Source organism: Pseudopipra pipra, chromosome 9 (assembly GCF_036250125.1).
Source record: "Pseudopipra pipra isolate bDixPip1 chromosome 9, bDixPip1.hap1, whole genome shotgun sequence".
Taxonomy (NCBI): Eukaryota; Metazoa; Chordata; class Aves; order Passeriformes; family Pipridae; genus Pseudopipra; species Pseudopipra pipra.
The window spans coordinates 12,423,382-12,451,376 of NC_087557.1; the positions used below are offsets into that span (position 1 = coordinate 12,423,382).

General features: G+C 41.5%; 2 protein-coding genes across 3 annotated transcripts; one reads left to right on the top strand and one right to left on the bottom strand.

Moving 5' to 3' along the window:
- Positions 1 to 153: 153 nt before the first annotated feature.
- Positions 154 to 13,336, top strand: SASS6 (SAS-6 centriolar assembly protein). Of its 2 annotated transcripts, XM_064664641.1 has the most exons (17): positions 154 to 269; positions 1,408 to 1,468; positions 3,132 to 3,211; positions 4,324 to 4,428; positions 5,382 to 5,553; positions 6,492 to 6,569; positions 7,545 to 7,664; positions 7,753 to 7,944; positions 8,176 to 8,370; positions 8,723 to 8,812; positions 8,899 to 9,078; positions 9,685 to 9,766; positions 10,169 to 10,278; positions 11,105 to 11,227; positions 11,541 to 11,629; positions 11,934 to 12,025; positions 12,120 to 13,336. In XM_064664641.1, the coding sequence occupies exons 1-17, from the start codon at positions 166 to 168 to the stop codon at positions 12,203 to 12,205; spliced, it is 1,959 nt and encodes a 652-aa protein (XP_064520711.1). In that variant the 5' UTR covers positions 154 to 165; the 3' UTR covers positions 12,206 to 13,336. The 2 variants fall into 2 exon arrangements, with proteins under 2 accessions (XP_064520711.1, XP_064520712.1); XM_064664642.1 differs by lacking the exons at positions 154 to 269; positions 1,408 to 1,468 and adding an exon at positions 2,026 to 2,173.
- Positions 13,337 to 13,905: 569 nt separating this feature from the next.
- On the bottom strand, positions 13,906 to 27,683 carry MFSD14A (major facilitator superfamily domain containing 14A). The gene is made up of 12 exons (XM_064664648.1): positions 27,478 to 27,683; positions 22,174 to 22,269; positions 21,030 to 21,092; positions 20,283 to 20,410; positions 19,142 to 19,256; positions 18,409 to 18,627; positions 18,002 to 18,115; positions 17,450 to 17,521; positions 16,863 to 16,975; positions 16,600 to 16,697; positions 15,859 to 16,022; positions 13,906 to 15,231 (listed from the first exon to the last, which is right to left on the bottom strand). The coding sequence occupies exons 1-12, from the start codon at positions 27,562 to 27,564 to the stop codon at positions 15,025 to 15,027; spliced, it is 1,476 nt and encodes a 491-aa protein (XP_064520718.1). The 5' UTR covers positions 27,565 to 27,683; the 3' UTR covers positions 13,906 to 15,024.
- Between the last annotated feature and the right edge of the window lie 312 nt (positions 27,684 to 27,995).

Genomic DNA, 27,995 nt, shown 5'->3' on the forward strand with positions numbered 1-27,995 from the left:
GAGAAGGGGCCCTGCACCTCCTCCTGCCCGTGCTCTCCGCAGAAGCGCCTCCCCGGCGCCGGGATCATCCTGCAGAAGCGCCCTTTCCTCTCCACGAAGTGGCCGCACCGCCCCGGCTGCGGCCCCTCCGCCGCCATCGCCGCTCCCGGCGGCCCCTGCGCCTCCATGTTGCGACCCCGCCCCGCGAGCGCCCAGCGCAAGATGGCGGCGGAGCGGATCTTCGACCGGGTCGTGCCCGTGCGGCTGCAGGGCCGCGGCTGTGAGGAGCGGTGAGCCGGAGCGGCAGCCGGGCGGGCGGGCTGGGCTGGGCTGGGCGTCCGCACCGGCTGCGCGGGAGCTGCACTGCGTTCTTTAGAGGGGCTGCGAGCGACAGGCTCCTTTCCTCCTCCCCGCTGGCCCCGTGCTCTGAGCGCCGCACGCAGGAGCGCTCCCCGGTCTCTGCGCTTTGGGACTGCCGTGGGCACCCTCCGGGGCACAGGGGAGGGACCGGGTGTACCGAGGCCGGGGACAGCCGGCGGGGCCGAGCGGGTGCTGTGGGTGCCTCGCCAAGGGAGCGGGGCCGGCGGGGCTCCGGCAGCGGAGCGACCGCGCGGAGGCTCCGCAGAAGGGCAGGGACGGGCCGGGGCCGGGGCGGCTGCCGGGCCCCGCGCTGTGTTTGGCCTCTCCCGGGTCCCGCGCGGGGTTCGTTTGGTCTCTGCCGGGCCCGCGCGGTGAATGTTTGGCGTTGCCCGGGCCGCGGTGTTGCCCGCGGGCGGTCCCGCCTCTCCCCGCTCCTCCCGCCGGAGCGCGGCCTCCCTTGGACGCGGCCCCTCGGCACCGCCCCGCGGCCCGGGAGAGCGGGACGGAGCCCGCGCCTCCCCCAGACCCTGCGTTTGAGCCCCCTGGGCGAGGGAGCGCATGGCCGGTGTCTGGGGCAGCCCAGACGTTCATGATATGACCGTCTGCTCAAAATACAGTGAATACAGCGCTGTAGGTCCTGTCTGGATTAGACAGTGTGTGCCTGGCTTGCCTCTGTAAGAAGGCATGTGTTGTAACGCAAGTAACTTCTTACTCGACAAGAAGTAAATGAAGACAAGGTAGCACTGTATGATTGTCAGAAGTTTCAGCAATCATTAATGAATTCCAACAGGCTTTTCCAAAGGTTATGGTTTCTGGACAAAGTTTCCAAACTTCTGCATTGCTGTTTAAAGTTTGTTGGGTAACAAGCAAGCAGCAAAAAAACCAGCAGTGACTGAGGAGCTGCAATGATAACTGAAACTGTTACATCTTAGTAGTAGTCATCAGTGGGAACTTTCTTGATGTTTCTGCTGAAATTTTTGTTTTTGAAATGTCATTGATTCCTGTAATGCAGCTGTGAACATGTTGTTTTGAGAATGTTTTCTTGATTTGTTATTTTTTTGTATTCAGGAGATTAAATGTTCGAGTGAATATTGAGCTGCTGTCAGTTTCTAATCCTGTTCATAAAAAGGTTGGTAGATGAGTCATATCTGTGTCATTCATTAGATATTACGTGAATTCCATTTTATAAAAGGATAAATAGGCAAAGGAAATAGGATTTTAGCATTTGTCATTTGACCTTATTTTATTTTTTGTATAATTTATTGAGTAATTTAGTTGGTTTCAGATGATGTGGTTGGTTTTTTTCCTCCTAGGCTTTTTAGCCCTCTCTTTTAGTTTGGTTGTACATGGGTCTTAGTAAACCTGTATGTTAAAAGTGTTTGGAGACCCTCAGGGGAACGTGGGTTAGAGCTTCAGAACAGTACCTGACACTAAAGGTACTTAGTCTAAGGTGCTAAATTGGCAGTAAAAAAAATAACTCCTCTTCTATCTTAAGGAAAGTAGTAATGAGATTACAACATCTGCAGTATATGTCTAAATTGTCACTTAAACTGTATGTGCACTCAGCTTGATGTTAAGATTGATCATGAGTTAGTTATAGTGTTATTGAGTAAAGATTTGTTTGTAAAGGAATACAGCATTTTTTGGAAAGATTCTCCTGATGGTGGCAGTGATAACAGTAATTCTTCACAGTGTGAAGAAGCAGTTCATGGAACTGTGTTCCATGCTGCAGGCTGTGTCAGGAGGAGCCTGGAAGTGCAGTTGGGTACATCGGTGAGCAGTCAGTCTGAAAAGACAAATGCTTCATCAGCTAATGGGACATCAGACTAAGCAGGTGCTTTTATCCCACACATCAGTCTGCCCCGTGTGCTCAGGGTGGTGTTAGTGTCAGTGTAAACTGTCTGCATGCGTCAATCCCTGAGTTTGTGCATCTCCAGCTGAGAGTTTTGTTGGTGTTACTGGCACCTGAATTACTGAAATGTGTTTCAGTTCTGTATCTGTACCTGTGCTGTGGTCATACTTCAGTTATGTTGGAAGAGCTGTCAGGTTTCTACTTTTTTACCTCTGCTAGGGAATATTATATTATTCACTCAGGTGTGAGCCTTGTTATAGGGAACAGGTGCCTGGGCCTGATGTACCAGGTGTTTTGCATAACCCCTTCCTTGTAGTGCAAGACTTAGTGCTTTCAGAGAAGGCAGTTTTTCCAAAATACTGTGTAGTCCTCCAGTGAACAAATGAGCGTCCCTTTAAAGGCTAAGCAGCATAGTGCTGCAGTTTTCCTTATGAGCTTACTGGACTTCAGCTGTATCCATTCTATATTTGCTTCACACTCCAGCATATAAACTCTTCAGACAGTGGTTTCTTAAACTTTTAGGAGCAGTATGCTCTGAAAAATTTCCAGTTATGGGAGTGATGTGTTTGTGATCTGTTACAGTGGACTGCGAGTAATACACTTTATTTCATGATGGGGAAAAATATAGCAAATAGTTTTCTTTCTGGAAAAGGATGAATACACATGGAATTTTGAAAGCTTTGCTGCTCAAAGTTGAAGGTTTTTACTTGGTTTATTTTTGTGAAAAACAGTTTTCCTTGTTTTCCCACTGTAATATTTGAAGTTGCGTTTAATGTTTTACGCATTCTGAATTAGTTGCCACAATTCTACTGTATTTTTGGTTAAACAGTTAATACTGTTTAAAACATTTAATACTGTTTACAATATTGGTTTAAAATTTGTAAACACTCCTGGGTGGTTAATAGTATTTTAAAGCATATTTAAATGTCCATCTTTTCAGGACTTAGCCGTTCGATTGACTGATGACACTGATCCTTTTTTCCTTTATAACCTTGTCATATCTGAGGAAGATTTTCAAAGGTAAGTGAAATTATAATATTTTCTCTGCGAAATGTTTCTAAATGGCAAAAAAGAATGAGGGAATATTTTTAGCTTAGAATGGTCTGTGTTAGAATTTAGGTTTTTACATTTTTCCCTTGTGAAGTTTGGTCAGTATTTTGGCAGCATTGCTCTCTTCGAGCAGTTGGTGAAACTGCCAAGTGCAGGAGTGGCTCAGGGTTATACAGGTGGATGTGGGATCCTGATGTAAAGTTCCCTGCGTAGATGCAGTGCCACAGTTCATATTGCTTGATTGCATCTTGTGTTTATAACTATTTTTTTTGACTACTTCAGGAAATAAGTCTGCATGGACATAGATTCACAGGCCTTGCATACCAGTTGTACTGTCAGGTCTCATTCAGTTGCTCAGAATTTGATCATTGATCGTCAGATTTGGGCATCAAGCATGAAAATTTCAGTTTTCTGCTTTCTATGGATTTGTTTGTGTGGTTTTATTTTTGTTTTGGGGGTTTTTTTGGTTGCTTGGTTGATTTTTTTGTTTGTTTGTTTTGTTTTTCTTGGGGGGGAGTGTTTTGGTGTGTGTTTTTAAAAAGAGAGGTGTGGTCAGTGTGCAGACCAAAAGGCAAAAGTAAAATAGTGTTTGCAAAGCAGAAGTGCAGAAGTGTTTTGTTATACAGAGGTACAGCTTTGTGCATTTGGTGATGGAGGTTTGTGTCTCAGACTTCACTGTGTCTGTGGTGAAGGGGAGCAGTCGAATAGACAAGTAGGCAGATAGTCTTGGTGATGGGGGAGTCTCCCCTCACTGTCCTTTGCCTCTTGTGTGTGCCCTGTCCAACAGCCTCTGTGCTGTGAGGAAGATGCCTACTCAAAGGGGCACATTTTGTTGTGCTACAATAACTTCTGTGAAAGAACAGTGCGGCCCATTTGCAAGAACTCTTGAAATCAAAAATATCCTCCTGGGATTATTATCCACAATGTGGTCACATTTCTTATGTTTGAAAACAACATGCCAGTAAACTTTAATGACATGATTGGAATTTGTTCTTTCTACTAGTGTGAACAAAACATTTTATAGGAAATAAATTTCACTTCTATCTATTGTTAATATTTTTTTTCCTAATCTGTTTATATAGTTTGAAATCCCAACAAGGTCTCTTGGTAGACTTCTCTGCTTTCCCACAAAAATTTATAGATCTGCTTCAGCAATGCATTCAGGAACAGAACAAAGACACCCCAAGGTAGGTTATGAGCGTGTGCCATGTTACTCTGTATGTACCTGTTGAGTTCTTATAATACTTGTCAGTCCCTCAGACAGAGAAGAGTCAGTAGAACAAGGATACTTTAACGTGCCCCTGACACGCCCAAATTTGAGTCAGTGGCTGTAACAGACAAAACCCAACTCTTGGGAGGACTGAGCGGTAAAATTGGTGTCTAGTAACAGTCTCTGCGTCTGAGTTGAAGCTGGCAAGCTTCACAAGCTGGCAGATGGGCAAGAATGCAGCACTGTTGTTTTTGGGTTTGTTCTGTTTTGGTTTTTTATCTTTCAATAATTTAATGTTAGAGAGCTGATCTGAAATTGGTGGAGTGAGGTGTAAATCATCCTGTTTCACAGGAGAAGGCAAGGTTATAAGGCATTCTGACAAGGATTTATTTTCCTTCCTTTCAGTATTCAGTTATTAAAATGTGAGGGGGGAGACCTGAGATGTAGTCTTCCTTTTAGTGGCCTTTTGATATGTTATTTCTATTTGTGTGGGTAGTGAGGAAAGCCCTATACTCAGCTCCACTCCAGGTACTCAGGTTATTTCCTGAGCATGTCTTGTGGGCTGTGGATTTTACTAGTTTGTAGGATACCTAAAAGTTAGGGGTCTGTTTTCCTTTTGAATTTGGTTACAAAGGCCCTACTTGGTTTTGCACTCCCAAGTCCAAGATGAGCTGCTGAAAATTTTACAGATAAACAAACTGGTTAGTTTTGTACATTCCTTATTATAGGGTGCAAGCATTTTAGTTGATTTTTTTTTTAATATTAACTGTGACATAGGGATTGAATTGTATAATTCTTTCTCAAACAAAAACTGGACAGCCTTTTAATGTACATAAACAATTACATTTTATTTGGAAGTAGCTTGTAGGATCTAAAGGTAGTTTCAGAAGAAGATGTGCTTAACATTTGATTATTTTGGTTTTTCCCTAGGTTTTTGCTGCAATTAGTTTCTTCAGCACCTGCTCTAGATCACACAGCTGTCTCTTTAAATGTAGTGGAGACCAACCCTTTTAAACATCTTACCCATCTTTCTCTAAAATTCCTACCAGGAACTGATGCAGAAATAAAGAAGTTTTTAGCCAACTGTTTGAAATGCCTTAAGGTAAAATGAAGGTTTGTCATAACTGCAACTAGACCTTGATGCTGTGTGTACTTAAGCATTTTTTTTCAGTCTGAATGCTTCAGAAGTATGTACCACATTGGTTTATTTTTCCTTTTAGCCCATATGTGTCATTGCATGCAGCCACTTGGGTGCATGTTATGAAACCTAAACTGTTACTGTCACTCTGGCAAGGAAAATATGAGCTGTGTATTCAGCCAAGCCCTGTCACTGGCACTGAAAGTGAGGTATTTTCCACCCTCAGTGCATGTGCTGTGCAGCTGTTGGATGCCTCTGGATGCCTCAGTGTCTCCTGTGGCACAGCCTGTGGTGACGGACAGAGCAGCTGCAGGAGTAACTTACTGTAACCTTGTGCTCTTGGCTCTGCAGTTGGGTGTAGGAAAGCTCTCCGTGTAATTGTGAGGCTTATGGACTGCAAGGGGCTAGTAGCTATAAATAGCAAATTAAAATTGGAATGTTGATGCAGTTAGTAGCGTGCTAGGTTTGATTTCAGGAGAAATTAAAGGTCTCACAGTTTGGCTGTTGTCTGTTCCAGTTTCACAGCCTGGGATTTGTATTTCTCCTACTGTGCTGTCATGTTTGTAGCCACCTGATAAGCCATTTTCATAACATACATTTAAAGTATTTCAGTTGATTTCTTGTTCACATCACACCTTTGTAAACAAGTCTTCATGATAAGATACTATTATAAAAGTTTGGTAAGAATTTAATTCAGGGTTTTTACATTGTGGGCTAATGCCATTCTTTTAAATTTATTAATTATATCTTATTCCATATGACATTTAATAAGGGGATTTTTTTTTTTCCACAAATACAGTGGGTATACGGTTTCTTAGGCAGCCAGTGCTGATTAAATGGAAGCTAAATACTATTTGTATTTTGGGAGCTGAGGATTTGATGTGATGTCAATTTGTACATAGGAGGACAAACTGATGTTGGAAGAAAAGCTTAGAAGAACTGAAGAGGATCTTACCAGGCAACTGAGCTACACTCAACAGGTAACGTCAGTTTTTAGCTTTTGTAGGTTGTACTTTTTTGATCTGTGGAAAATGTACATTTTTGTAGGCTGGGTGATTAGCCACTACCTAGCCAAGATAATTGACTTGGGAGTGAGTGAAAAGAAGAAAACAGTCTACTGTAGCTTTTCTAAAGAATGACTAAAGCCTGCAACTGAAGGATTAAATTTAGTTCTTGCAGTACTAAATCAGAGTTTTACTTTATTTTGTACAGAGGTCTGTGTATACACACAGAAATTTAATACTAAATATGTGGTAGTCTGAAGATAAATTATAAATGTACTTTACATAATCAATGAATGGTTGGAAATCCTTTTATTTGGAAAAATTGTGAAACCATGGTAAAAAAAGTGGAAGTCTTGGACTTCAAGTTACTTGACTCCTTTTTGCTTTTTGTAGTCAGCACAGTAATTACTTCACCTTTGGGTTACAAGAGGATGATTTGGGTCAGGTTCTGCAATTAGCAAGGTGACTTTTTTGACTGTCATGAAACAACAATTCCATTAAAACTCTTATTATGGAGCTTTTTTGGAGAGGAATATTTGTTTACAATTTCAGTTTGAGTTACTGCAATGTGTTTGCTGAATTGAAATGCAGAATTACAGATCAAAAAGAGGAAAAGCTGCTGCTGAAGAGTTTTTTTTTTTCTCCCTACTAGAGTGGTCTGTGTTACAAGGGTAGGGAACATCAGCAGGCTGGTTTTTCACTCTGAAGTAGTGGTTGGAAGAAAATACAATTGGAAATTAAATTACTTTATTCACAGTGTCAAAGGTGCTCTTCAGCTTCTCAGTGCCTTACTTTTCCTAGTTAGAGAACACACAGATATTTTGGTATCTGATGCTGATATTTAGACTTTTCTTAATAATTCCTTTTAGTAAGTAACAGTAAAGAATCATTCAGTATTGCCTGAAATGCTAAAATTTTTAAAAGTCTGTACACTTTGTCAAACTTAAACAGAGCTTGTCAGAGAAGAGCCGAGAACTAGACAAACTGAAAAATGAATGGACATCATACACTACAGCTCTAACCAACAAACACTCACAGGAGCTGACAAATGAAAAGGAAAGAGCTCTTCAGGTATGATGGTGGAAAAGCATTAACAATATTCTTACACGTGAATAGTCAGAATCATTGAATAACTGCTTAATTTCTTTGCTTCCCACAGGCACAAACTCAATACCAACAACAGCATGAACAACAGAAAAAGGAATTGGAAACTTTGCATCAGAAAAGTATTCAGCAGTTGCAGAACAGACTCTCAGAACTCGAGGTCATCAATAAAGACCTAACAGAGAGAAGATACAAAGGAGACTCTACAGTCAGAGAACTGAAAGCAAAACTTTCAGGAATAGAAGATGTAAGGCTTCTTAATTTCTAAACCCAAACTTACTGGTGTCAGAGCATTAACACTGCCTGCCTGGGCATGTAATAGAAAATACAGCATATTGAGTTCGTTCATCTCCTCTTCATTCCATATTATGCTTATTATTTAGATATATCTGTTTAAATTACTATTAATTTAAAATACTAATAATTACTATTAAGGTTTTTCTAAAGAATAACATTAAATTCCTTCCCAACATTCTAGGAGTGTCAGAGAGCAAAGCAGGAGGTGCTGTCACTGCGCCGGGAGAACACGACTCTGGATGCTGAATGCCATGAAAAAGAGAAACTCATTAATCAGCTACAGACACGGGTGGCTGTTCTGGAACAGGAGATCAAAGACAAGGATCAGCTGGTTACTAGAACAAAAGAAGTATTAGATGCAACACAAGAGCAAAAGGTTCTTCAAACTTCAAAATAATTTTCTCTAAACTCTCTAGAACCTTCTTAATTGTGGCTTCCGTAGGGTAGCAACTGACTGTTTTTTTGAATACAGCAAGTCAGCTTTTAGATGTAGTTCAGGTTCTAAATTATGGCATCAAAAGTATACTGGATTCAGTTTTAATATTGTGGTACTGGAGTACAGTTAATGGTATTTTTTGTAAGAAAAAAAGAATTGAGATCCTGTGAAATTTGACTGAAAAGCAGGGACTGGTTTCTTGTAAGGATAGCTCTCAATTATAGAGGTTCTACTTGAAATCTTAAGTGATGTCTATCACAGTGTTATTATATTTTGTAATATTCTTTTTAAGGTGATACTGGAAGAGAGTACAGAGGAAAAACAGAGGCATATTGAAAAACTAGAGACAACAATTAAGTCGCTGTCAGCTGAACTCCTTAAGGTTTGTTCAACCATGACACTTCCTTGTGAAACATCTTCCTTATTTTTAGGTATTTATTTTGATAATGTCTTGGGTTTTTTTAATAGGCTAATGAAATTATCAAGAAGTTACAAGGAGATTTGAAAACTCTAATGAGTAAATTAAAATTGAAAAACACAGTAACAATTCAACAGGAAAAACTATTGGGAGAAAAAGAAGAGAGACTTCAAAAAGAGCAGAGGGAATTGCAGGAGATGGGACAATCTCTTCGAGTGAAGGAGCAGGAGGTATTGTGATAAATTAACCCTCTGTCTTACAGATCCTATTGTATGTACTGTGTTGTTTTCTGTGTGTTTTAACTTATGTAAGGTCTTAAATCTTTCTGTGGAATAGAATATACTTATATGTAAACAACTATGTTGATTTCCATATGTGTAATATACTTAAATGTGTAATCAACTGTCAGGTTTTTTAATGTTAAACTGATTTGTGAGATCCATTCATATGGAAGAAAACTAAATTGTATTAAGAATACAAAGCAATATAATGGATAAATCAGCATCCTTAAAAGACACATTCATGTAGGGTTGGTGAAGGAAGCAAGAACAGGAACAGAGTGAACCTTTTTCTTCCATTACGTGTGTTCCCCTGTTTAGAGTCTTTGCATTATTTAATAATAGAAAAATAAAGGTCAGAAAGGATTCTGGCTGTAATCTTGCTGAAACCTTGGCTAAAAGTAGTAGGGGCTTACTTTAAAAGAATTGCCATATTGCTTTTGTAAAAAACTGAGTTCAAACTTCTTTTAGAACAACTTCATAGATACTTATTTTTGTTGTTGTTTGTAGTTAGTAGTAGCTCCTGATGGTGTTATAATTATTATGGGACTATTACAGGTTTGCAAGCTACAAGAACAGCTAGAAAGTACAATGCAAAAACTAGAAGAAAGTAAGCAGCTACTGAAAACCAATGAAAATGGTAGGTTTATACAGTTTCATTTCTCCTGTAAAAATGACAGAAATGCTACTGAAAATTAATGGAAGCAGCTATATTGGGGTTTTTGTGAAGAGCTGCAGTTGCTGTCATGTTTGGAAAACAACTTCTGGCTGTTGTGGGTGTGTAACAGTCTAGAGCTGCAAGTAGAGAAGGTTTCCCTTGGAGCTGGTGCTTGGGGCTGTGGGGTGCAGTGCTCAGGCTTGGAGGGGTAGAGGAAACTTCAACAAATGGGCTTTTCATGGCTCTGGGACTCCTAGTGATGCCTCAGCTTAAGGAAGAAAAACAGCCCATCGAACTGTCACTTTTTTTGAGGAAGGGCTACTTGCCATTTCAAACAGCTTGTAAGAGGTAGGAAATGAATTTGAGCTTTTTTTCCTCCTGCAGTGATCAGCTGGCTGAACAGACAGCTGAGTGAAGTTCAGATGGCGAAGAGGCTGGACACTTCTGCCAGCACACACGGCGGTGGTAGGGCTGCCTGTTCACCTCATGGCATGGTAAGACAGAGCTATAAATAACAGGGTTGGGATGTGGTCATTACTTCTGAAGTGTGTGGCCTTAAAAGAGTTTAAAAAAAAAAGTGCTTTCATCATCTTTGGGCCTTAAAGTTTTGGGTGGGTGTGGTTTGTGGGTTTGTTTTGTTTCTTTTTTTTTTTTTAACAACATAATATCCTGTTGGGTGCTACTTGATGTCTTGGGCCTCATGGCTGAGATTTTTCTAAGCTCATACATAAAATACACAAGCCAATGCAGAATTGGCTTGGAAAAGATGAAGTGCAAGGTGAAGGGGAAAAAAGAGGCATTTTTATGTTGTGAGGTTAGATTACTAATTATCTTTGTGTAGATTGAAAAACAAGTGTACTGTTTGAATACTTTTACTAGTGATACTTAAAAACAAGAAAATAAGGGGTAAGAAACATTACCTGCAGTCACTGTTAAATACCACAACTTAGTGGTTCTTCCTCTGTGTTGTGACAGCAGAGATCTGTACCTAGTAATTGATGAGCTGCTTGTTCAGTAATGGAAGGGCACGTTCACACAGAGAGGTCTCTTGATTTATAGCTGGGTACACCCAACACAATCATTTATGGGCTGTGTAGTTTTTTACTGGCTAAGAGTGCTCAACTCATCTTTTTAAAAGTTGCAAGTTTTGCTTAAGCATGTGAATCTTGGAGAAGTGATGTTTTCTTCCCATCAGGAAGACTCACAAGTGTTGGCTTTGTAATTGTGGTGGTTGGTTAATTTTGGAATTTTGAATCTCTATAAACAATTACTTTAAGGATTGTGTTTCTCCTTTATGAATGTATTCTATTTCTCTTACAGCCTGACAGACCATCCTTTCCCAGCTCAGCAATCAGTCATCCCATTTCTCCTCTGTATGCCTTCCAGAACTTCCTGGAACCAACACACAGCAAAAACACCAGTTCACCATGTCCAGTACCAAAGGCAGGCACTTTGACTTTTTTGTGTGATAAGAATGTGACAGCATAAAATACCAAAGCATAATGTTGTGACTGTTTCTCAAAATACATGAAGTATTTGCTGTATATACTCTCAGGCTCCCTGTCTTGGACATTATCACCCATGGCTAATGCTTGTCCTTAGGGTGCTTATTCTCCCAGGCTGTGCTGCACGGCAGTGCTGTGTGAGGTGTAGGATCACTAATCCCTGGAAAGTTTGCTCTCTGAATGCACTCACTGGTGGGGGCTGTCAGATCTGGAGAGGAGCTCTTTAACCTGCAGCTCTCTTGTCTCTGCAGGTTCAGTTTAACACACAGCTTTCTAAATTGAATCGATGTTCAGATGCTCAGACAGTGACTGCAACCAGTCATCCAGCAAATAAGGAGAAGTAAGTGTCATCTACTGCATTTTTAGTATTTTTTATTATTATCTTTATATTTATTATTGTTATATAATTACATATTCATTATATATTAATGTATCTACATAAAATATATAGTTTTTATTACTATTATATATATGATATATATAGGCTGTTCTTAACCTACTCAGCAATAGTTTAAATGGTAAATAAAGTTGTTAGAAACACAGTAGTTTCACTTCAAGTGTTTGAGTCTGTAGCCACACTTCTTGTAATGCACTGATAGCAAACTGCATTTGCTTTAAATTTTAATTAGCCTTTTTATTTCTAGTGGTGATCATTTGGGGCTGGAATCCAAGTATCTCAAGAGAAAAGATGACAGCATTCCTTTACGAGGGCTTAGTCAGAACACGCTTAACTCAGGTATGTATGAAATAGTAGAACAAGACCTTATTTGAAATGCACTTGAGGGGCAGTGACAGACGTGGTTCTATGAAGTGTTTGTGCTGTTCCACAGAGTACCTGAGACCATACTTGCCAGCCAAAGCCCAGCCATTGCCCAAAGCTGCAGGAACACCGGCCTCGGCTTATTTTCCTGGATAATAGACAGGGTTCTGACAATGAGAGTCATCTCTTAACCATTTGGGGGAAGTTTTGAATGTCCTGTAATAGTGTGTTAGTAGGGTATTGCTGTGAACTGACATAATTTTATAAGACAGTTTTCTTTGAGAAAGGTATCTTGACTGACTGGGGTGATGTTTCAGGGTATGTGAGCCTGAGAAGATAAAGCTTTAAGCAGCCTTAGTGGGACCAACACTGACAGTAAGTTACTGGGGCTGTGCAGAATTTTCTCTTAGTATATTGTTGACCCTGTAATGGTCCTAAAACCCCACCAAAGTGCTCTTTTTTATAACGGGTGAAATGTTCATTCCCTGAGTGAGAACATATATCTGTGAGTTTCTATTTTTTGACTCCTTTCAGAGAAAGGATGAGGCAAATGGAAAGCACTGGAGAACAGGGCTGTGCTGCCAGTTTTAGTAATGGCCAAGCTCATAACTTATAAGTGCCTTACTAATCCTCCCTTATATTTTAGTTTTAAACACTTGCTTAACTTTTGAACCAGCTTATTTGAATTGCATACAAATCTAATATTAAAGATGCTAAATTATTTTACTGATGGTATAAAATTAAACTTAAAATGTCTCACTCTTGGTTCCCCAACTTTTTAGTTAATCTCTCAGAATTACATTCCACAGATCACTGTGCATAAAACATTATAAAGTGAAGTATCTGAATAGGTAACTATTGACAAGTATCACAACATCCAGAAGATACTTTATTTTTACAAATTGTACTTTACAGCTGTAAGACTATACAGAAATTTAAGATACTCTGTCTATTCAGCTTGCTCTGCTGTCTGGGTTCAAATACCTGAATCATGTAACAACCCATTTTGTGCCATCTTTTATTTGGTGTCCCCCTACAGAACCAGTAGGCATGTAGTCCTAACAGGCACAGTACACTTAAAATGATTATTTCCATATTTCTGTTACAGATATTCCATACTTTTTATCTTAGTTGTTAAAGTGCAGCCTGAGGATTGTACATTTAAGTGGTTTGTTTTGCTGTGTGAAATGTGTACATTTGTTTATAAATCAGCACCACCTTAATGTATATTCACTAGTTTTGTCATGTGTAAGTTTCAGTGGAAATATTAAATGTTTTTTATCAAAAGCTCCCATTAGTAATGTTTTAAGACTACTAAACCAACATCTCCATTGTACTGAAATTCCCAGATGAGGCAGGTGCCAGAACAGCACTATTTATTTCACCCTTGTTCTGCACTTTCCCCACCCCCTGTACAAATTCCCCCCCAGCAGCCACCCTGTGCTTACAGCCCCATTTCTAAGGGTCAGTTGGTGTGACTGAATTTGCTGTTTGTCTCCACGTACAGATGAGCTGCTGTAGGTGGCAGCTTTCCAATCTCCCAGGCCTCTTCCCAGCAAATACAAAATAAAACCATAGTGGGCTAGGGCCGACTGATCCCTGCAGCACAAGGAAAGGGTGGCTGAGTGTAACTAACTGACCTGTTTCTTGGAGCCTGGATCTATGGCCATCCTGTTGCCTTCGATCCCCCAGGAAACAAGGAGCCAGCTGCAGCCAGCCTGTGCTGCTGGACAGCAGGGATAATTCCAAGGCTGCAGCTGAACTCCAGCTGACTTTGCTCATCTGCTGAAGTGTAACACACATGCACTACAGCACTTCAATTAAGGTTTTAAGAGACGTTAACAATTATTTAAAAATTCATTAAAATATTCAACTTTATTAACAGTATATTTACATATTTTTTCTCCTGCTCTTGGTCAACCATGGTGAATGTTCAAAGGTAAAAAAGCATTAAGCAATAACCACAAGATGAAAACATTTTAAACCTATACAATACTTTATACACAAATTTATACAAAGGAACACTTAAATAATACAACTGGACACAAAAATATACACTTTTAGAGAAATTCACATCAGTAATTGTATATAAAGCTCTCTTCTGTACTAAGGGTCCTGAAAATTTAGGACTAAAACTTTAGCTCTGTAATGCAAAAGGGTTATTGTGACAGTCCTCAAAGGCCACTATATAGCACACGGACAGATTCAAGGCTATCAGCTTATAGTTCAGTCTGTGTTTTCAAGTTTTGAGGTCCTTATGATTACGCAAACATCAGAAATATAGTGGTATAATAAACGGTGCGTAGGAAAGTAGAGTTTTAGAGCCAATATTAAAATTTGTAGGCTCAAAACACCCACTTACTATTTAAACAAGTGTTTGACACTACCGTTTATTCAAAAATAGAAAGAGTAAATGCACTTACATAAAAAATAACTTTTACTGTTCAGCAAGCGTGCTCATGTGATTTTTGTATTAGTACAAACTTAAAAAAACCTGCCATGTGACTTTAAAAAGAAATGATACCAATTTACCTTCTTCCTACTTGAGTACATTTACATTAAGGCTTTGAATCAACTGACCCAAGATTTTAAAACGAATGGGTCCACACAGATGCCAGTATGTCTCATTGAGACGTAGCGTGACTAGAATTAAAGCTCACCACCGTAAGGAAACAGAAGGACACATGCTCATGCCTGGACTCTACTTTTTGTCTCTGAACTAGAATGTAAAGTTAAGTTTAGCAGTAACAGTATTTCATGGCAAGAGACGAGTATGTAACAGTTTGTTTATAAAAGCAAGTAAGTTTTTAGTTCAATGGCAACATCTTTGGAGAAAGCTCCTGTTTTAATTCCTACAGATTTCATGCAGAAAGATACTTCTTAAGATTACCTTAAGAAATTACATTTTGATGGAATTGGAATGTGTATCCCAAACTGCTGATGAAAAGAGTCCAAAAGGTCTTCCTGGATTTTTGTCATACATTTGTATCTTGCAGTAATGGTTCTTTAGCTTCACCAGGAGCTTGTGGGCTGTGGGGATGGCCATGGCTGCCACAGTGTTTCTTCCAGTTGCTGGATCGGACGTTTAGGTTTGTGTGTTCAGGAATAAACAAGGCAACAAGTAGTGCCAACAGCACAGAGCACGCTCCAAATAAGAATGGGGGTCCAGGAATGATGGAATTCTGAAAACAATAACAGTAACACCACAACATGTTAATGAGCCCTTAAACGCACATTAACAGACTACAATTGCTAATTATCCCAATTTCTGGAGTGGGAAGAGTTGTTTCTGGATACACTAGTCAGTTCAGTGGAGTCTTTTACAAAAAATGTGAAAACAATGTTACATCCTAAGATTTAGGACAAGGGAGCACATGATTCTTATTAATGCCTGCCAATGTCCTTTGCTAGGGCAAGTTCTTCCTGCTGAGTTTCCTAAACAAATTAGTATCTATTAGAAACTAAAAAAAAATAGAGAGCTTGGTTAAAGGACAACAAAACCAAAACATGCACCAGTGGTACACTGCTGGTATCAGTCCATCCTTCCCTCTAGGTATTCTGCTCACAAGGGTCACAGTTGTCTATGACTATCAGCTGTATCTACTGGAAAATTAAACTAAACCAATACATCTGTTAAACAAACAGACCAACAACCCTGCCCAAGACGGACTCAAGAACGTCTTTCTACACCCTTCACTTACACTTAGTGTAACTAAACATCACACAGCATCAAACTCAAGACCTGATGGGCACATGATCCCTTCCTAACTTCTTTTTTTTGGAAGCAGTAAGTAAAAAAAGAAACATACCTGTTGTAAATGGTATTGTGCAACCACACTACCTCCTGATGGTGATTCAGGCATGGGCAGTTCATTCAATTCAACGTGAAATATATAGAATATAAAACCATAAAGTGCTGGTCCCAAACCATTACACAGTCCTCGAATGCCTGTTATCATCCCTTGAACAACACCTGGGAAAAGCAAAATACCCTGTTCTCATCTATCTGTATTTATACATATATAATTAACTATTTCTGATGAATCAGTAAGACTTTATTCACTTCACCTTCAAACTGATGCAAGCAGGAAAGCTCTAAATGCTGTTGCACTATGTGTAGCAATAAACAAGGGGTGCAAAAAGCTTGTCATTATGGTACATTCAGGTGGTTTTTCCATCTGCCTCTAGCACACAGCAGTACTTGCCATGCTGAGCTCATTCAGAGGCCAGGAGATAGGCAATATCCCTGCTGTCACAGGGGAGAGAAAGCACTGCATGCAACAGTGAGGAAAAGGAACAGTGCATTAAGTCTGCTGAATATTTTGCTACTGCTGGGACCCGATGAAGGTTTTCCCTCTGTGCCACAAGTATGTGATACACACACTCTGCACCCTCCAAGCCACGTGGATTTAACACGTGGTGCCTTGTGCTCAGGACTCTGGGCTGGCCTGCCAACTGAGGCTGCCTGATGAGCAGCATGACGAGACCCCAGCGTGTCTGTCTGCACAGTATTCTGTGGCTAGAATTCCAAGATCCAGGACAAAACCTACCCTGCTGGTCGGCATCAGCAGTCCGTGAAACGAGGGCACTGACAGCTGGGAAAGTAATGCTGGACATGGCTGCCACGGCACCGGCTGCCCACATCATCCTGCAAAACACACACTGGGATCACTGCCTGGCAGGGCTGGAGCTCTGTGCTGGGAGCACATAAATGCTGGATATACCTCACACACACTTGGCTGTCTCCCTTGGATAACGGGTGAAATGCAGACAAATACTGCACCATTCAGAGTCTGAGATGCAATGTGCTTACCATGGTTCTGATCCAAAGCCGTACCACGCAAGCTGCAGTATTTGAAATCCCAGGCCCAGTAGGATGGTATTTTTATTTCCAATGGACCGCATAAGTAAGCTCAAAACTATTGTCTAACAGGGGAAAAAGTGAAAAAAATAAAATCAGAAAAATAACATTTTATTCTAAATGTTAAACACAGATGAGTTGATGAGTTAATTAATTAAAAACGCAACAAACCCCCTGAAAACATTTTATTCTCAATGACAAATATATGTAAATAAATGTTTTAAAGTAAAATTCTCCAGAAGCAGTAGTTGCCTCTACCCAAAAAATAACAATTATTTAGCAAGTAATATAACCTTCTTTGATGCACAAAAGATTTAGTTTTCCCAACACAATACATATCAGATATTAATGACCCAAACCCTGGTTGTCAAGTACTTTTTCATCTGTTATAGAGTGTTAATCGATAGTTAGAGATTTGGAAAAAAACAGCAACAGAAAAGGTGAGTGACAGTTATGGAACCACAGTGTTTTCAAAGTTCTTCACAGTCCTTCATTCTTTTGAACTTAGCAAATCAATGACACACAGAGCAATAACTGACCTGTGCAATAATGGAAAGAATCCCAAGGACTGCTATAAACGCTGCAACACTTTCAGATGAAAATCCCATTATCTATATTAAAAAAAGGCAATTTGATTATTAACCATAAACCATGTATCAGGATGTCACAAACACAGTGAGGAAACACACAACAGTAGAAGACCAGTATTACTCAGCTCCTCCTTAACTTAGAAAATCTAAGTTATGGGGTTTGGAATTCTTTTATTAAATAGAGCAAGTATACAAAAATAAAGGAGCATAAATTGAAAACAATTAAACAGTTCTCTCGAAAAATAAAACCAGTTTTAACACACTGAACCTTGTAGTCCAAGAATAATGCAAATAACTACAAAATACAAGAAATTGTTTTATAGTTCATGTCTTTCTATAAAGAGAGAAAAACAGAACAGCAAGAGGACTTAAATCAGCTGCTGGAAACTTTTAAATTATACTAGTTATCTACACCTTCCATATTAACTCAGCAATTCTGAAAACTTTGCTAAATCCTGTGTATTTACTTTTGTTCAAATCCATACCAAAATGTTACATTACCTGTCTGAGGTAAAGGAAGAAGCTGGAATATTGACCTGCCTCTGGGAGGTAGGAAAGAAAGACTGTTATGCAGATTAGCAGCACAATGGAGTCCTGGCCAACTTTCTTCAGTGACTGCAGAGAAGGAAAAAGTATAAAACATTACAAAATGTTCCATCTCCTTTTTCAGAAATCGTCCCTAGCTGGGATCTGAAAAGCCCGACAATGAAGCTGTTATTTGGTACCACCAGAGCATTCCCTGCACGTTTAGCAAGATTGCTGGCAAAAGTATTAACAGTGAAACAAGGTCAAATTTAAAAAAGAAAGGCTTGGTTTTTAGGCTTGAAACACAGTAAATTCAGCCTCTTCCCTGTCTCTGAAGCTCAACATCTACAAATAACAAAATATTCCCTATTTAAGTAGCTTACTGCAAAAGGGTCAGCCTGCTCCCACGAAATGGGTGCTCCCCAGGATGCTGGCCTCATCTTCTCTGGCAGCGATTCTGGTACAGCAACAAGGATGAAACAAATGTCCAACAAGGCTATTGCTGTAGCCAGGACCACAACCAGGCTGTCTCCGTACACTCGACCAAGGTAGGCACCGATAGCAGGGCTGGTGACTAAACTTGCTGCAAAAGTTGCTGAAACCTGGAACAAAGCACAGCTGGTAAGACTTTCAGTGACACAAGTCAGCAGTGTTATTACCCACACCTCCTCATCTTCAGAAGCCTGATCATTTTAATCAGGCAGTGATTTTTCAGGTAGCCTTTAATCAGGTAGCATTTAATCAGGTAGCCTTTTTACTGTGCCTATGTGGCAGCAGCTCTGCGTTTCAGAAAATCACAGTTTTTCAAGAAAACCCTTTTCTGATAACTGGACAGCCATGTGAGGCTCACAGCACTCTTGCATGTACTGACATAACTGGGTTTAATCAACTCTGGAATCTGCCGATATCTCTGGGAAGAAATGAGCTGTATTTAATTTAGAAGCAAAATAGTCCAAATATACAAGACTGGATGACAGGAACAATTAAATGGAAAAACCTGACTCCAAACTAAAATCAACTTGCCACAGAAAAAACAAATAGGCAGCTTTGAAAAGCGCTACAGACTGAAGGGTTTAGTACTGCATAACACAGGAAAAGAGCCAAAATAATACCTACCAAACCATAGGCCATGCTTCTCTCATGTTCTTGGGTTATGTCTGCTACATATGCAAAAACTACAGAAAATGTCACTGCAAAAACTCCAGACACGGAGATAACAGCGAAATACCACCTAAAACATGATAAAAAAATTAGAACAGCTAAACAGAAACAGAAAGTCTATTCAATCCAAGTGCAGTTCAACAGTAAATCACCCTGTCCAACTTATCCTGACAATTTATTGAGATAATCTTGGATAAAGCTAATGTGAATGTGTCTCGATAGAGTTGTGTAACTCCTCAGTGTACCGAGTACAAACAGAGTGCTTTTGTAACACCTACAAAGTGCTGCTGTGATTAAGTACTACTGGGAAATGAGGTGTTTAACTAACAAATTCAACTGATATATGACACAAAGTGAATTAGGAACTTCAGTATTTTGAGAATCTGGTCATGGAAAGGCCTCAACATTAGCCATATCTTTATGCTACACTAGCACTTGACAATTGAAACCTTAATCTACAGTTAGAAACAAGCTTCTTCCAAAGAGGGACAAACAACTTGTGTGACCAGGGAGAAAGTGGGAAAGGCTGACAGAGCTCCCTGAACAGCTGGTGCTGCCCCACGTCAGTGCAGGTTGTGCTGCTGCTGCCACATCCTCAGTTCATGCCTACCTGGGGGATGTTCCAGCCAGTTAGGAGGTTACTAACTTGCACACAGCATGAAAGGTGGGGGATTTTAGAATTTGAGAAATAAAAGTGTAAAACTGCAGCAACATTTTATGTCACAAATGGTTACTTCACACCCACATTAGGTCAGGTTCTAATTTCCACACAGCCAGTTATTATTTGAGTACTGTGACCACACTACAGACCTGCCCAGTTTACTGGAGAGCGTTCTCCCAGTGTTTGTACATGTGCTGGAGCAGGACTAGGGCTTACAGCACACAGATCAAAGCCAGCAGCTGCTAAAATTCTGACCAAGGTGTTTGGCCTCATGGCAGCTGCTTCAGTTTGACTGTTCCCCCAACTTTGCATGGAAGTAATACAAAAGCCTCAACCTCCCATGAACCATAAATAACATTTATTGACAACGCTACAAACATATGCATTAGATGCAACCTTAACAAGAGCCAACCTACTGTGAAAGAATTTACTAACCATGGGCTGATCTTCATTAGTGGTATTGGTGCACAGGTGAAAAACACTGTTAGCAGCAGGAAGGACTTTCGTCCCCACACATCAGACAGGGCACCTATGAGTGGGGCACTGAGAAACGACAATAAGCCCTAAATGAACAAAACATTTTAAGTTAGAACTGAGTGGTTAGAATTGTGATAGCTGACCACACCACATCTGAGAGCAGCCTGGGCTCTATTTTGATTCAAGTCAATGACTACAGTGCAATGCATCAAAGGCAGTGTGACCAAGCATCCCTGATCTTCTATCCCATGTCTGGTTACATAAAATTTGAGATCTGTTATCCCAGAACTACAAAAAATTCAAAACACAGATCATCCAGTCATACTAGCAGTTTTAATAACTGTGTTTTATAATCTTACCTGTTTAGAATTCACATAAACCTAAGTAATTGAAAATACCCTACTGGAGCAACAAGCTCCAAGTAAAAAAATATCAACTTTTACCACCATATGCATCATCTGGGATTAGTCAACTACCTTTTTTATTTGCTGAACCCAAACAGTAGATACAGACCAAGCAATACCTTACTAGAAGTGAAGTGATGCATATCTGCCTTTTTACAAGTAATTTACTCCCCTGTTTTAGTTATACTGCAAAAGCCATATTGAAAAACATCTTGAATGTCTCACCCAATTGGCATTCATTTCTATATTCCTCCCACCATTCACTTTAAACTGTACTTGTGATTAACTTCTGTCAGCTTACCTTTACTCCTTGAATTAGACCATTCATTAGAAATGTATGTTTTGGGAAGGTTTCATGCAAAACCTGGAGAAGAAATATGAACACTTGTCATTTACGCAATAGTACCTACAAATATTGCTCATGGTACATCCAACTTTATGATGCACAGTACTTTTTTATTTTCACGGAATACAGAGGAAGAAAAAGACAAACCACAAATAATGTATTTCATCTCTAATTTGCATGGAAGGTAATTTTGGGACTTCAATGTCTGAAATCTAAATAGACCACAGAGAACTTAGAAAATCATCTCAGACCAGACTTTCCACATGTTACTGTGCCATCTGTTGGGAACTGGGGAGAGAGGGAGGAGACACCACCTCACATTCTGAAGTGCCTCCCAGCTCGGTGAGGGGAGCCCAGAAATGCAGGTCTCTCAGTGTGATTGGTGTCAGTGAGAGGGACTCCCTTCAGTAACCAATGTGCCATCTATACCCAGGACACTGTTCATGGTTAACATCAGCTTTCAGAATTGCACCAAGACTGCATTTTAGGTGGAGCCTGCCTGAAGATTTTTAAGCCTTCACTCCTTTTAATTTGTCAGCATGTGTCACTCACAGATTAAATCCAAATTAAAAGCAACCAACTACATGACAAAACAATTTGGTACAAACACGTTGGTATGACTGTCTCACTAATCACAGGGAAGCTCTGACTGGTGTAACAGGGTCTGTGCTCTGAAGCTTCTGTTTAAAACACAGCCAAGTCAGCAAAGATCTCCCTACCTACACACATACACATGCTTGCACAATGTTACCAAATTTGAAGTATTTTTGTCTTTATATTTGTAATGTGCCAACTTTTTGTGGCAATTTGAAAGGAAAGATAATTGCATTGCTGTCTTATTGATTTAAATCAGAAAATACTTACATGTAAGCTTGAGTGTTAGCAGACTTGCATGTAAACAGCTATGCTACACCATTACTCTGCTTTAATGAAAGAATTTGAAATTTTTGATACCATCTAAAAATACAGAACTTTTTACTTCCACGACAGAGCAGGTCAATGATATGTAATTTTCACTTAATTCAGAAGATGCCAAGTGCCTTTGCAGTAATTGCCCCATATCCTGTACAGTGAGAAAAAGCTCCAGAGAATCACTTACCACCAGAGTGGGAGCTGTCAGGAGTCCCCAAGCAAAAAACTCCAAGAAGATTACAATAACGGCATGGTAGACACTAGGTGAGCCTATTCCTTGAGGCTAAAACAAGAGAAAAGACAGGTGATAAAAACATCTAACCATCTATCAGAGTAGTGAGAAATGCATTTGAACATTAAAAATAGAAGGATTAACAATTAAACAGGACTCAAACCTTTGGAATACAGTTACCCCAGCTAACTGGTGAAATTCCTTTTTTTAACCCTTTGGTGATAATGTCCTGAAGTGTCTTAATTTTACTATGCAGAATCCTTCACTGCCATCTCTAAATATTAACCACTTACACTGCCAGTCTGGTAAACAAGGATGCTACAGGGAAAACAGACTCTTCTTTAGAAGATCATTTTATTTTCCTTGAGAAAATTGTTGAAGTTTACACAATGCCACATGGAATCAAGTTTTCATGATTCCAAAACATGGTTGTGTTTACACTCAGCTATCCCAAAATCTAATTACCTGGTCTATCAAACAGTTCTACAGCACTTCTGTTACTAAAAGGCATCACTGCTACAAAACTTTGATAGCTCTAAATGAGGAAAGAAACCAAAATAACAAACACCAGAAGCAAATCTCAGGAACAGCACTGATCGCTTCCCAAATACTGAGTGCAGGCCCGTGAATTACAGGGCGTTCAAATGCAGGAAGAGATACAGATGAAAGATTTGAACATAAGGAACTTCAAATTCTTCAGTGATTTAGTAGAATCAGAAGTAGCTTTTGAGAAGAACAAAAGGAGCATGGGTGGGACAACCTGCTCATCTTGTAGCCTCTAAATGCTGTCAAACAACATGCCACAGTGCAACATTTGCAAATTAAGGATATGGTTCACTAATTATTTTCATATGAAGGCACTATGAATAACTCATCAGAAATCTCATATGCATTCTTTAAACTCAGAAGTGCTGCCTTAACATGTACTCTCCCAGCTTGTAGGTAAGTTACTAGGAGTGGTACTGATGTGATCAGACCTGACATTACACTGAGCACACACAGCCTAAAGACCTCGGTTGCTTCCCAAGAAGGCTCACTGGGATCTTATCAATGTGTGTAAGTTGCTGATGGGAGGGAGCAAAGACAAGAGACAGAAACTTCTCAGAGGTGTCAGTAACAGGACCAGAGGCACACAGTGAAATACAAGAAATTCTACTTAAACCTTGAACAAGGACCCCCTGAAACAGGCTGCTCAGTGAAGTGTGGAGCCTCCATCCCTCAAACCTCACCAGACACAGCCCTGAGCAAACTGCTCCAGCTGACACTGTCTGGGTTAAGACAGTGGGGTAGCTGGATCAGATGTTCAGAGGTGCCTTCCAGCCTCAAATACTACACAATTCCAAGTTGCAGTTCTGTAATATTAGAGTCTTTCTTTTATGACGAGATTTATGCAAGCCATACCTAGCTTTTCTTTCCAGATTCCAGTATTTCCAATATAGAAAAAAAAAGCTTATTGAACAAACATAGGAAATAAATACAGAAAACCTCACTGGCTACTCATCCCTCTTGCTAAAAAAGATCACAATTTTTAAAAGTAACCATATCAATATGTAAAAGTGAGTTACAAAAGTACCACAGAATTGTGCTATTTTTCTTTCCGAAGCCCTCTTCAGTAAATACAGACATACCATAGATATTCCTGCTATTTCTTCATCCTACACTCCTAAGGAGGTACATTAACAGTCTTTTTAGGTACTGAAAGTGGCTATAATTATCTTCTCTTCCCACAATTCCTTTCCCTTTCCACCCACAGTCCTTATTTTAGCTTTGGGTTAAAAATTTATCCAGCTCTGCACAAACTGTAAGTATCATCGTTACCCATTTGGCTTGATGTCACAAAATCAGAAAATCAGGTTGATTCCCACAGCCCCTGGATTCCTGTCACATTACTGGCTCGTGACTCCCCCAAGGTATGACAGATGGCGAGGTGGGTGTCACAAACCATCCCCATCCCTCCAAGCACGGGGGTCAAGAGCACCTCTATTCAGAGCAAACACGAGCTCATGGGCCATCTGTCCCCGTGCTGCCTCGTCCCGCTCTGGGCAGCTCCTCACAGACCACACGCACAGACCGAAACAGCAGAACGAAACCAGGGCTGTTCTGCACAGCTGAGCCACTGGTGACTTGAGACACACACAGGCAGGTGACTGCTGCCCTCTGCCATGTCATCCAGCTGAAAGCAACAGCAACAGATGTTTCCTACACACCGGCAGAAACAAACAGAAGTGACATTTAAATCACTAGGGTTAAATTTCCTTGCTTTCTTATTGCTAGTGGTCTCTTGCCACAGGTACTACTAAAAAAAAAAAGGTAGTTTAGTGACATTTAGATCATCCCCCCTATAGCCATTTTTAAAGGTGGTTGCAACTATAAAGTGGCAAAAATACTCCTGAGGTGAAAGAGAAAGGGAAGGAGATTAATAAGCATATAAATTGCAGTGCATTAAGATACTTCGTGTGCATTCAGTTCACAAGATTTCAGCACTAGTCTGATGCACCCTCCTACTCCAACATGTACAGTGCAGGCACTGGGTGTTCAACCCTGTCCTACTCTACCAACCTGACCCCTGTGCTTTATAAATGGGCTAACATGTAATGTAATGACCCAAGTGCAACCAAATCAGGTGGCCTTACACCTGGAGATAAAAGATATGGAGTCCTTGTGTGAACAAGCTGGAACCAAGATGTTCAGTCAGAGTAACAGCAACCCTTCTCTGCAACCAGGCACCCAGAGCAGAGTGTATTTACATCTGGCTAAGTCTGTGGCACAAAACAGTGCTCTAGGAATGCCCTTTTTCCTGGTTAGAGAGAAGATGTCTTTAACCAAACACTCTGTACTGTCAGCCATGTCAGTGATAAAAAGTGTACATGCCAGGCAAGCCCAAGAACACACATCTAACAACAACAGAATAACTATCAAAGCAACAAAGACATCAGGTATAAGATCACAGCTGCTGCTCCTGTGCTGAAAAAGGCACCAAATAAAGTACACAAATAAAGTCATTGCATGACTACTTCAAAAATGCATCATCTTACATAAGACAAATACTAGGTGGTCACAAAGGAAGGCAAAATTAAAATTATTGGGGAAAAAAAGGGTTGAAACAGAAGTTGTAGATGCCCTATCCCTGGAATTGTTTACAGCTAAGTTGGATGGGATTTTGAGCAACCTGATGTACTGGAAGGTTCCACTACATGGCAGGGGGGTTGGAACAAGATGACCTTTACGGTCCCTTCCAACCAAACCGTTCATCGTTCTATGAAACCACTTCACTGGTGTTACTGCCTCTCCTTTACTGAAATCTCAAGTGTGTGAGCACACACACCATTACACATTTTTTCTGTGATACAGCTACTAAAGCTGCAAAGAGAACAACCCAAAAATACTGCCATGCACCCAACCTCCTGCACCACCCACTGCCTTGTCAAGGCGACCCAGCACAAACTGTGGTGGGAGGAGAGGCTTTGCAGAAACAATGGGTGGGTTTCCTTTTTGCTTGGTTTTTTTTCCTGTCCACATCAGAACCAGTGACAATTACATTAGGTTTGACTGAGGTTCCCCATCAGAAACTCTTTTTGCCTGTGCCACTGCCTCATTAACCAGCTGTATATTCTTGCTGGCTCACACAGTTTTCTTTGATGTCAAATAGTTTCAAAATAAACCAATCAGTCTGGAAACTGTACATGAAAATACTTGATTAATTACTGGTTTGCCAGTGGGAGACATTCAAGACACGGGGGCCATTTTCATGTACCTGTTTCCCACAGTGTCACACAATGTGCTGGGTAACAAAGGAGCTGAGGACAGAGCACTGAAGGCTAACTAACAGCAAACATTAAAAAAAAAATCCATGCATAAAGTTTTTGCTGTCATTATAAAGAATACTCTGCTATACCAGACCTCTTAACTTTAAAAATGTATATAAAACAAATAAATTCCAGAACATTTATTTGAAAGTAGAAAGTATCATAAGCTGAAATTTCTTACCTACCAACAATCTACATACTTTCATCTAATGTTTATGGTCCATGTTTCCACTGTTTTAATAAACTGAAAATCATACAGAACTCATGCAAGTTTGCATTCTGCTTTTGGAACTGGTGGGAGCCACCCAATGCTGCACTGCAAATATTACCGAATGCAGTTAATTGTAACATCCTTTCTCCTCTCTTAGCAAAAGAAAGTTAAAGTTGAGAGGTAAAGGGCACTTGGAAGCAATCTTAACCAATGATTACCCCAGAGAGAAATGATGAAGCACTATGTCCCCTGACATTTACTCTGCTTCTACTACTCATACTAAAATACTTGCATTTAACATTTGTACAAGGTAACCTCATTCATTTCTATCTTCACAAAGAAAGGGAAAACATGTCCTGGAAAACACCAACAGCCATCACTGGAATTAGTTTTCCTTCTTAACACTGAAGTAAACCAGACAGATGGCCACCACTTCGACGAACAAGTATGGTGACTCTGAAACCTCCCTTCCCTCCACTGTTGTTCCAAAAAGACAAACTGAAGGGCTATCAGCAACTTCGTCTGTCAAGATGTCTCTTATGTGAAATAATGACACTGTATTTAGAAGAGAGCACACAGAAGTTGCATAATGTCACACAGCGGAAAAAATCCAGGGGCAATGATACACTGCAAGTCATGGCACTCATCAATTTAAAAAAACAAAACAAAACAAAACACAAAAACAAACAAACCCCAAGCTCCAACAGCCAAAACCACTTAATAACCTCCCTTCTTTTTAAAATTTATGTATTCGAGAGGAAGCAAGACAATGTGAGGAACTGCAAAATCCTTCTTCCCGGCGCCCTTTGCGGGACTTCTCAGGTGCTGGAGCGTGTCCCCCTCGCTGGCCCATTCTGTCCCAGCCCACGAACACGGCGAGCACGGCGGTCCGTGCCGGCGGCACCCCCGCCTTGCGCGGCCCCGCTCCGAATCGCGGCCGGGGCGAGGCGGGGCCGGACACGCCCCGCACCCCGGGGCGGCCGTAACGCCCCTCGGGGCCCAGCGGCTGGGGCCGCACTCGCTCCTGCGCCCCAACCCCGTCCCGCGCCCGGGAACAGCCCCTACGGGCCGGAACAGCCAGCCTGGGCCCAGGAGCTGCTGGGGCACCGCCACCAGCGCGGCTGCCGAGACCCGTGGGCCCACCGGGCCCTGCCCGCCCGCTGCCGCTGCCGCCCCCGCCCCGCCGCGCTGCCCGGGGCTCCCCGGGGCTCCCCGGCGCCTCCAGCCGCGCCCCGGCCTCACCGTCCCGCCGTCTTTAATGATGATCTTCTTGGCCAGCATGATGCTGCGGTTCACGGCGCGCTTCTTCTTCTTGCCCGCCTGGGTCATTTTACCATCGCCCCCCGGGGGCGGCACCCGCGGCGGCCCCGCCGGCCCCTCCCGGTCCCTTCGGGCCTCGGTTCCCTCCGTCCCGGCCGCCGCCGCCGCTCACGCGCCCGCCGCCATCTTGCGCTGCCCCCGCCGCGCGCGCAGCCGGCGCCGCGCATCACGCGATCGCGCCATTGGCCGCGAGCCGTCACGTGACCTTGGCCCCGCCTCGCCCGCGCCGGGAAGGGCGGGGCTGGATCGGGAAACGGGGCTTTGGGAACGGGAGCCGCAGGCGGCGCCCGGCCTCGCGCACCGGGACGCGCCGGCACGCAGCGCGCCCGCGCTCCGCCGCGGCCCCGCGGGAGCCGCAGGTTCCCAAACGCCCCTCCCAGCATCGCCCCCCGGCGCGCGCCCGTCACCATCAAGCGAACCGGACCCGCGGGGGCTGCCGG

Bases quoted from the DNA above. Each gene is read 5' to 3' on its own strand.
- SASS6 (XM_064664641.1), top strand. From the start codon at position 166: ATGTTGCGACCCCGCCCCGCGAGCGCCCAGCGCAAGATGGCGGCGGAG. The intron at 3,212-4,323 runs GTAAGTGAAATT...CTGTTTATATAG, and splicing joins TCTGAGGAAGATTTTCAAAG to TTTGAAATCCCAACAAGGTC. The intron at 8,813-8,898 runs GTTTGTTCAACC...TTTTTTTAATAG, and splicing joins TGTCAGCTGAACTCCTTAAG to GCTAATGAAATTATCAAGAA.
- MFSD14A (XM_064664648.1), bottom strand. From the start codon at position 27,564: ATGACCCAGGCGGGCAAGAAGAAGAAGCGCGCCGTGAACCGCAGCATC. The intron at 19,257-20,282 runs GTTAGTAAATTC...ATCATGTTTTAG, and splicing joins CTAATGAAGATCAGCCCATG to GTGGTATTTCGCTGTTATCT. The intron at 16,023-16,599 runs GTAGGTTTTGTC...TGCTTTTCCCAG, and splicing joins TGCTGATGCCGACCAGCAGG to GTGTTGTTCAAGGGATGATA.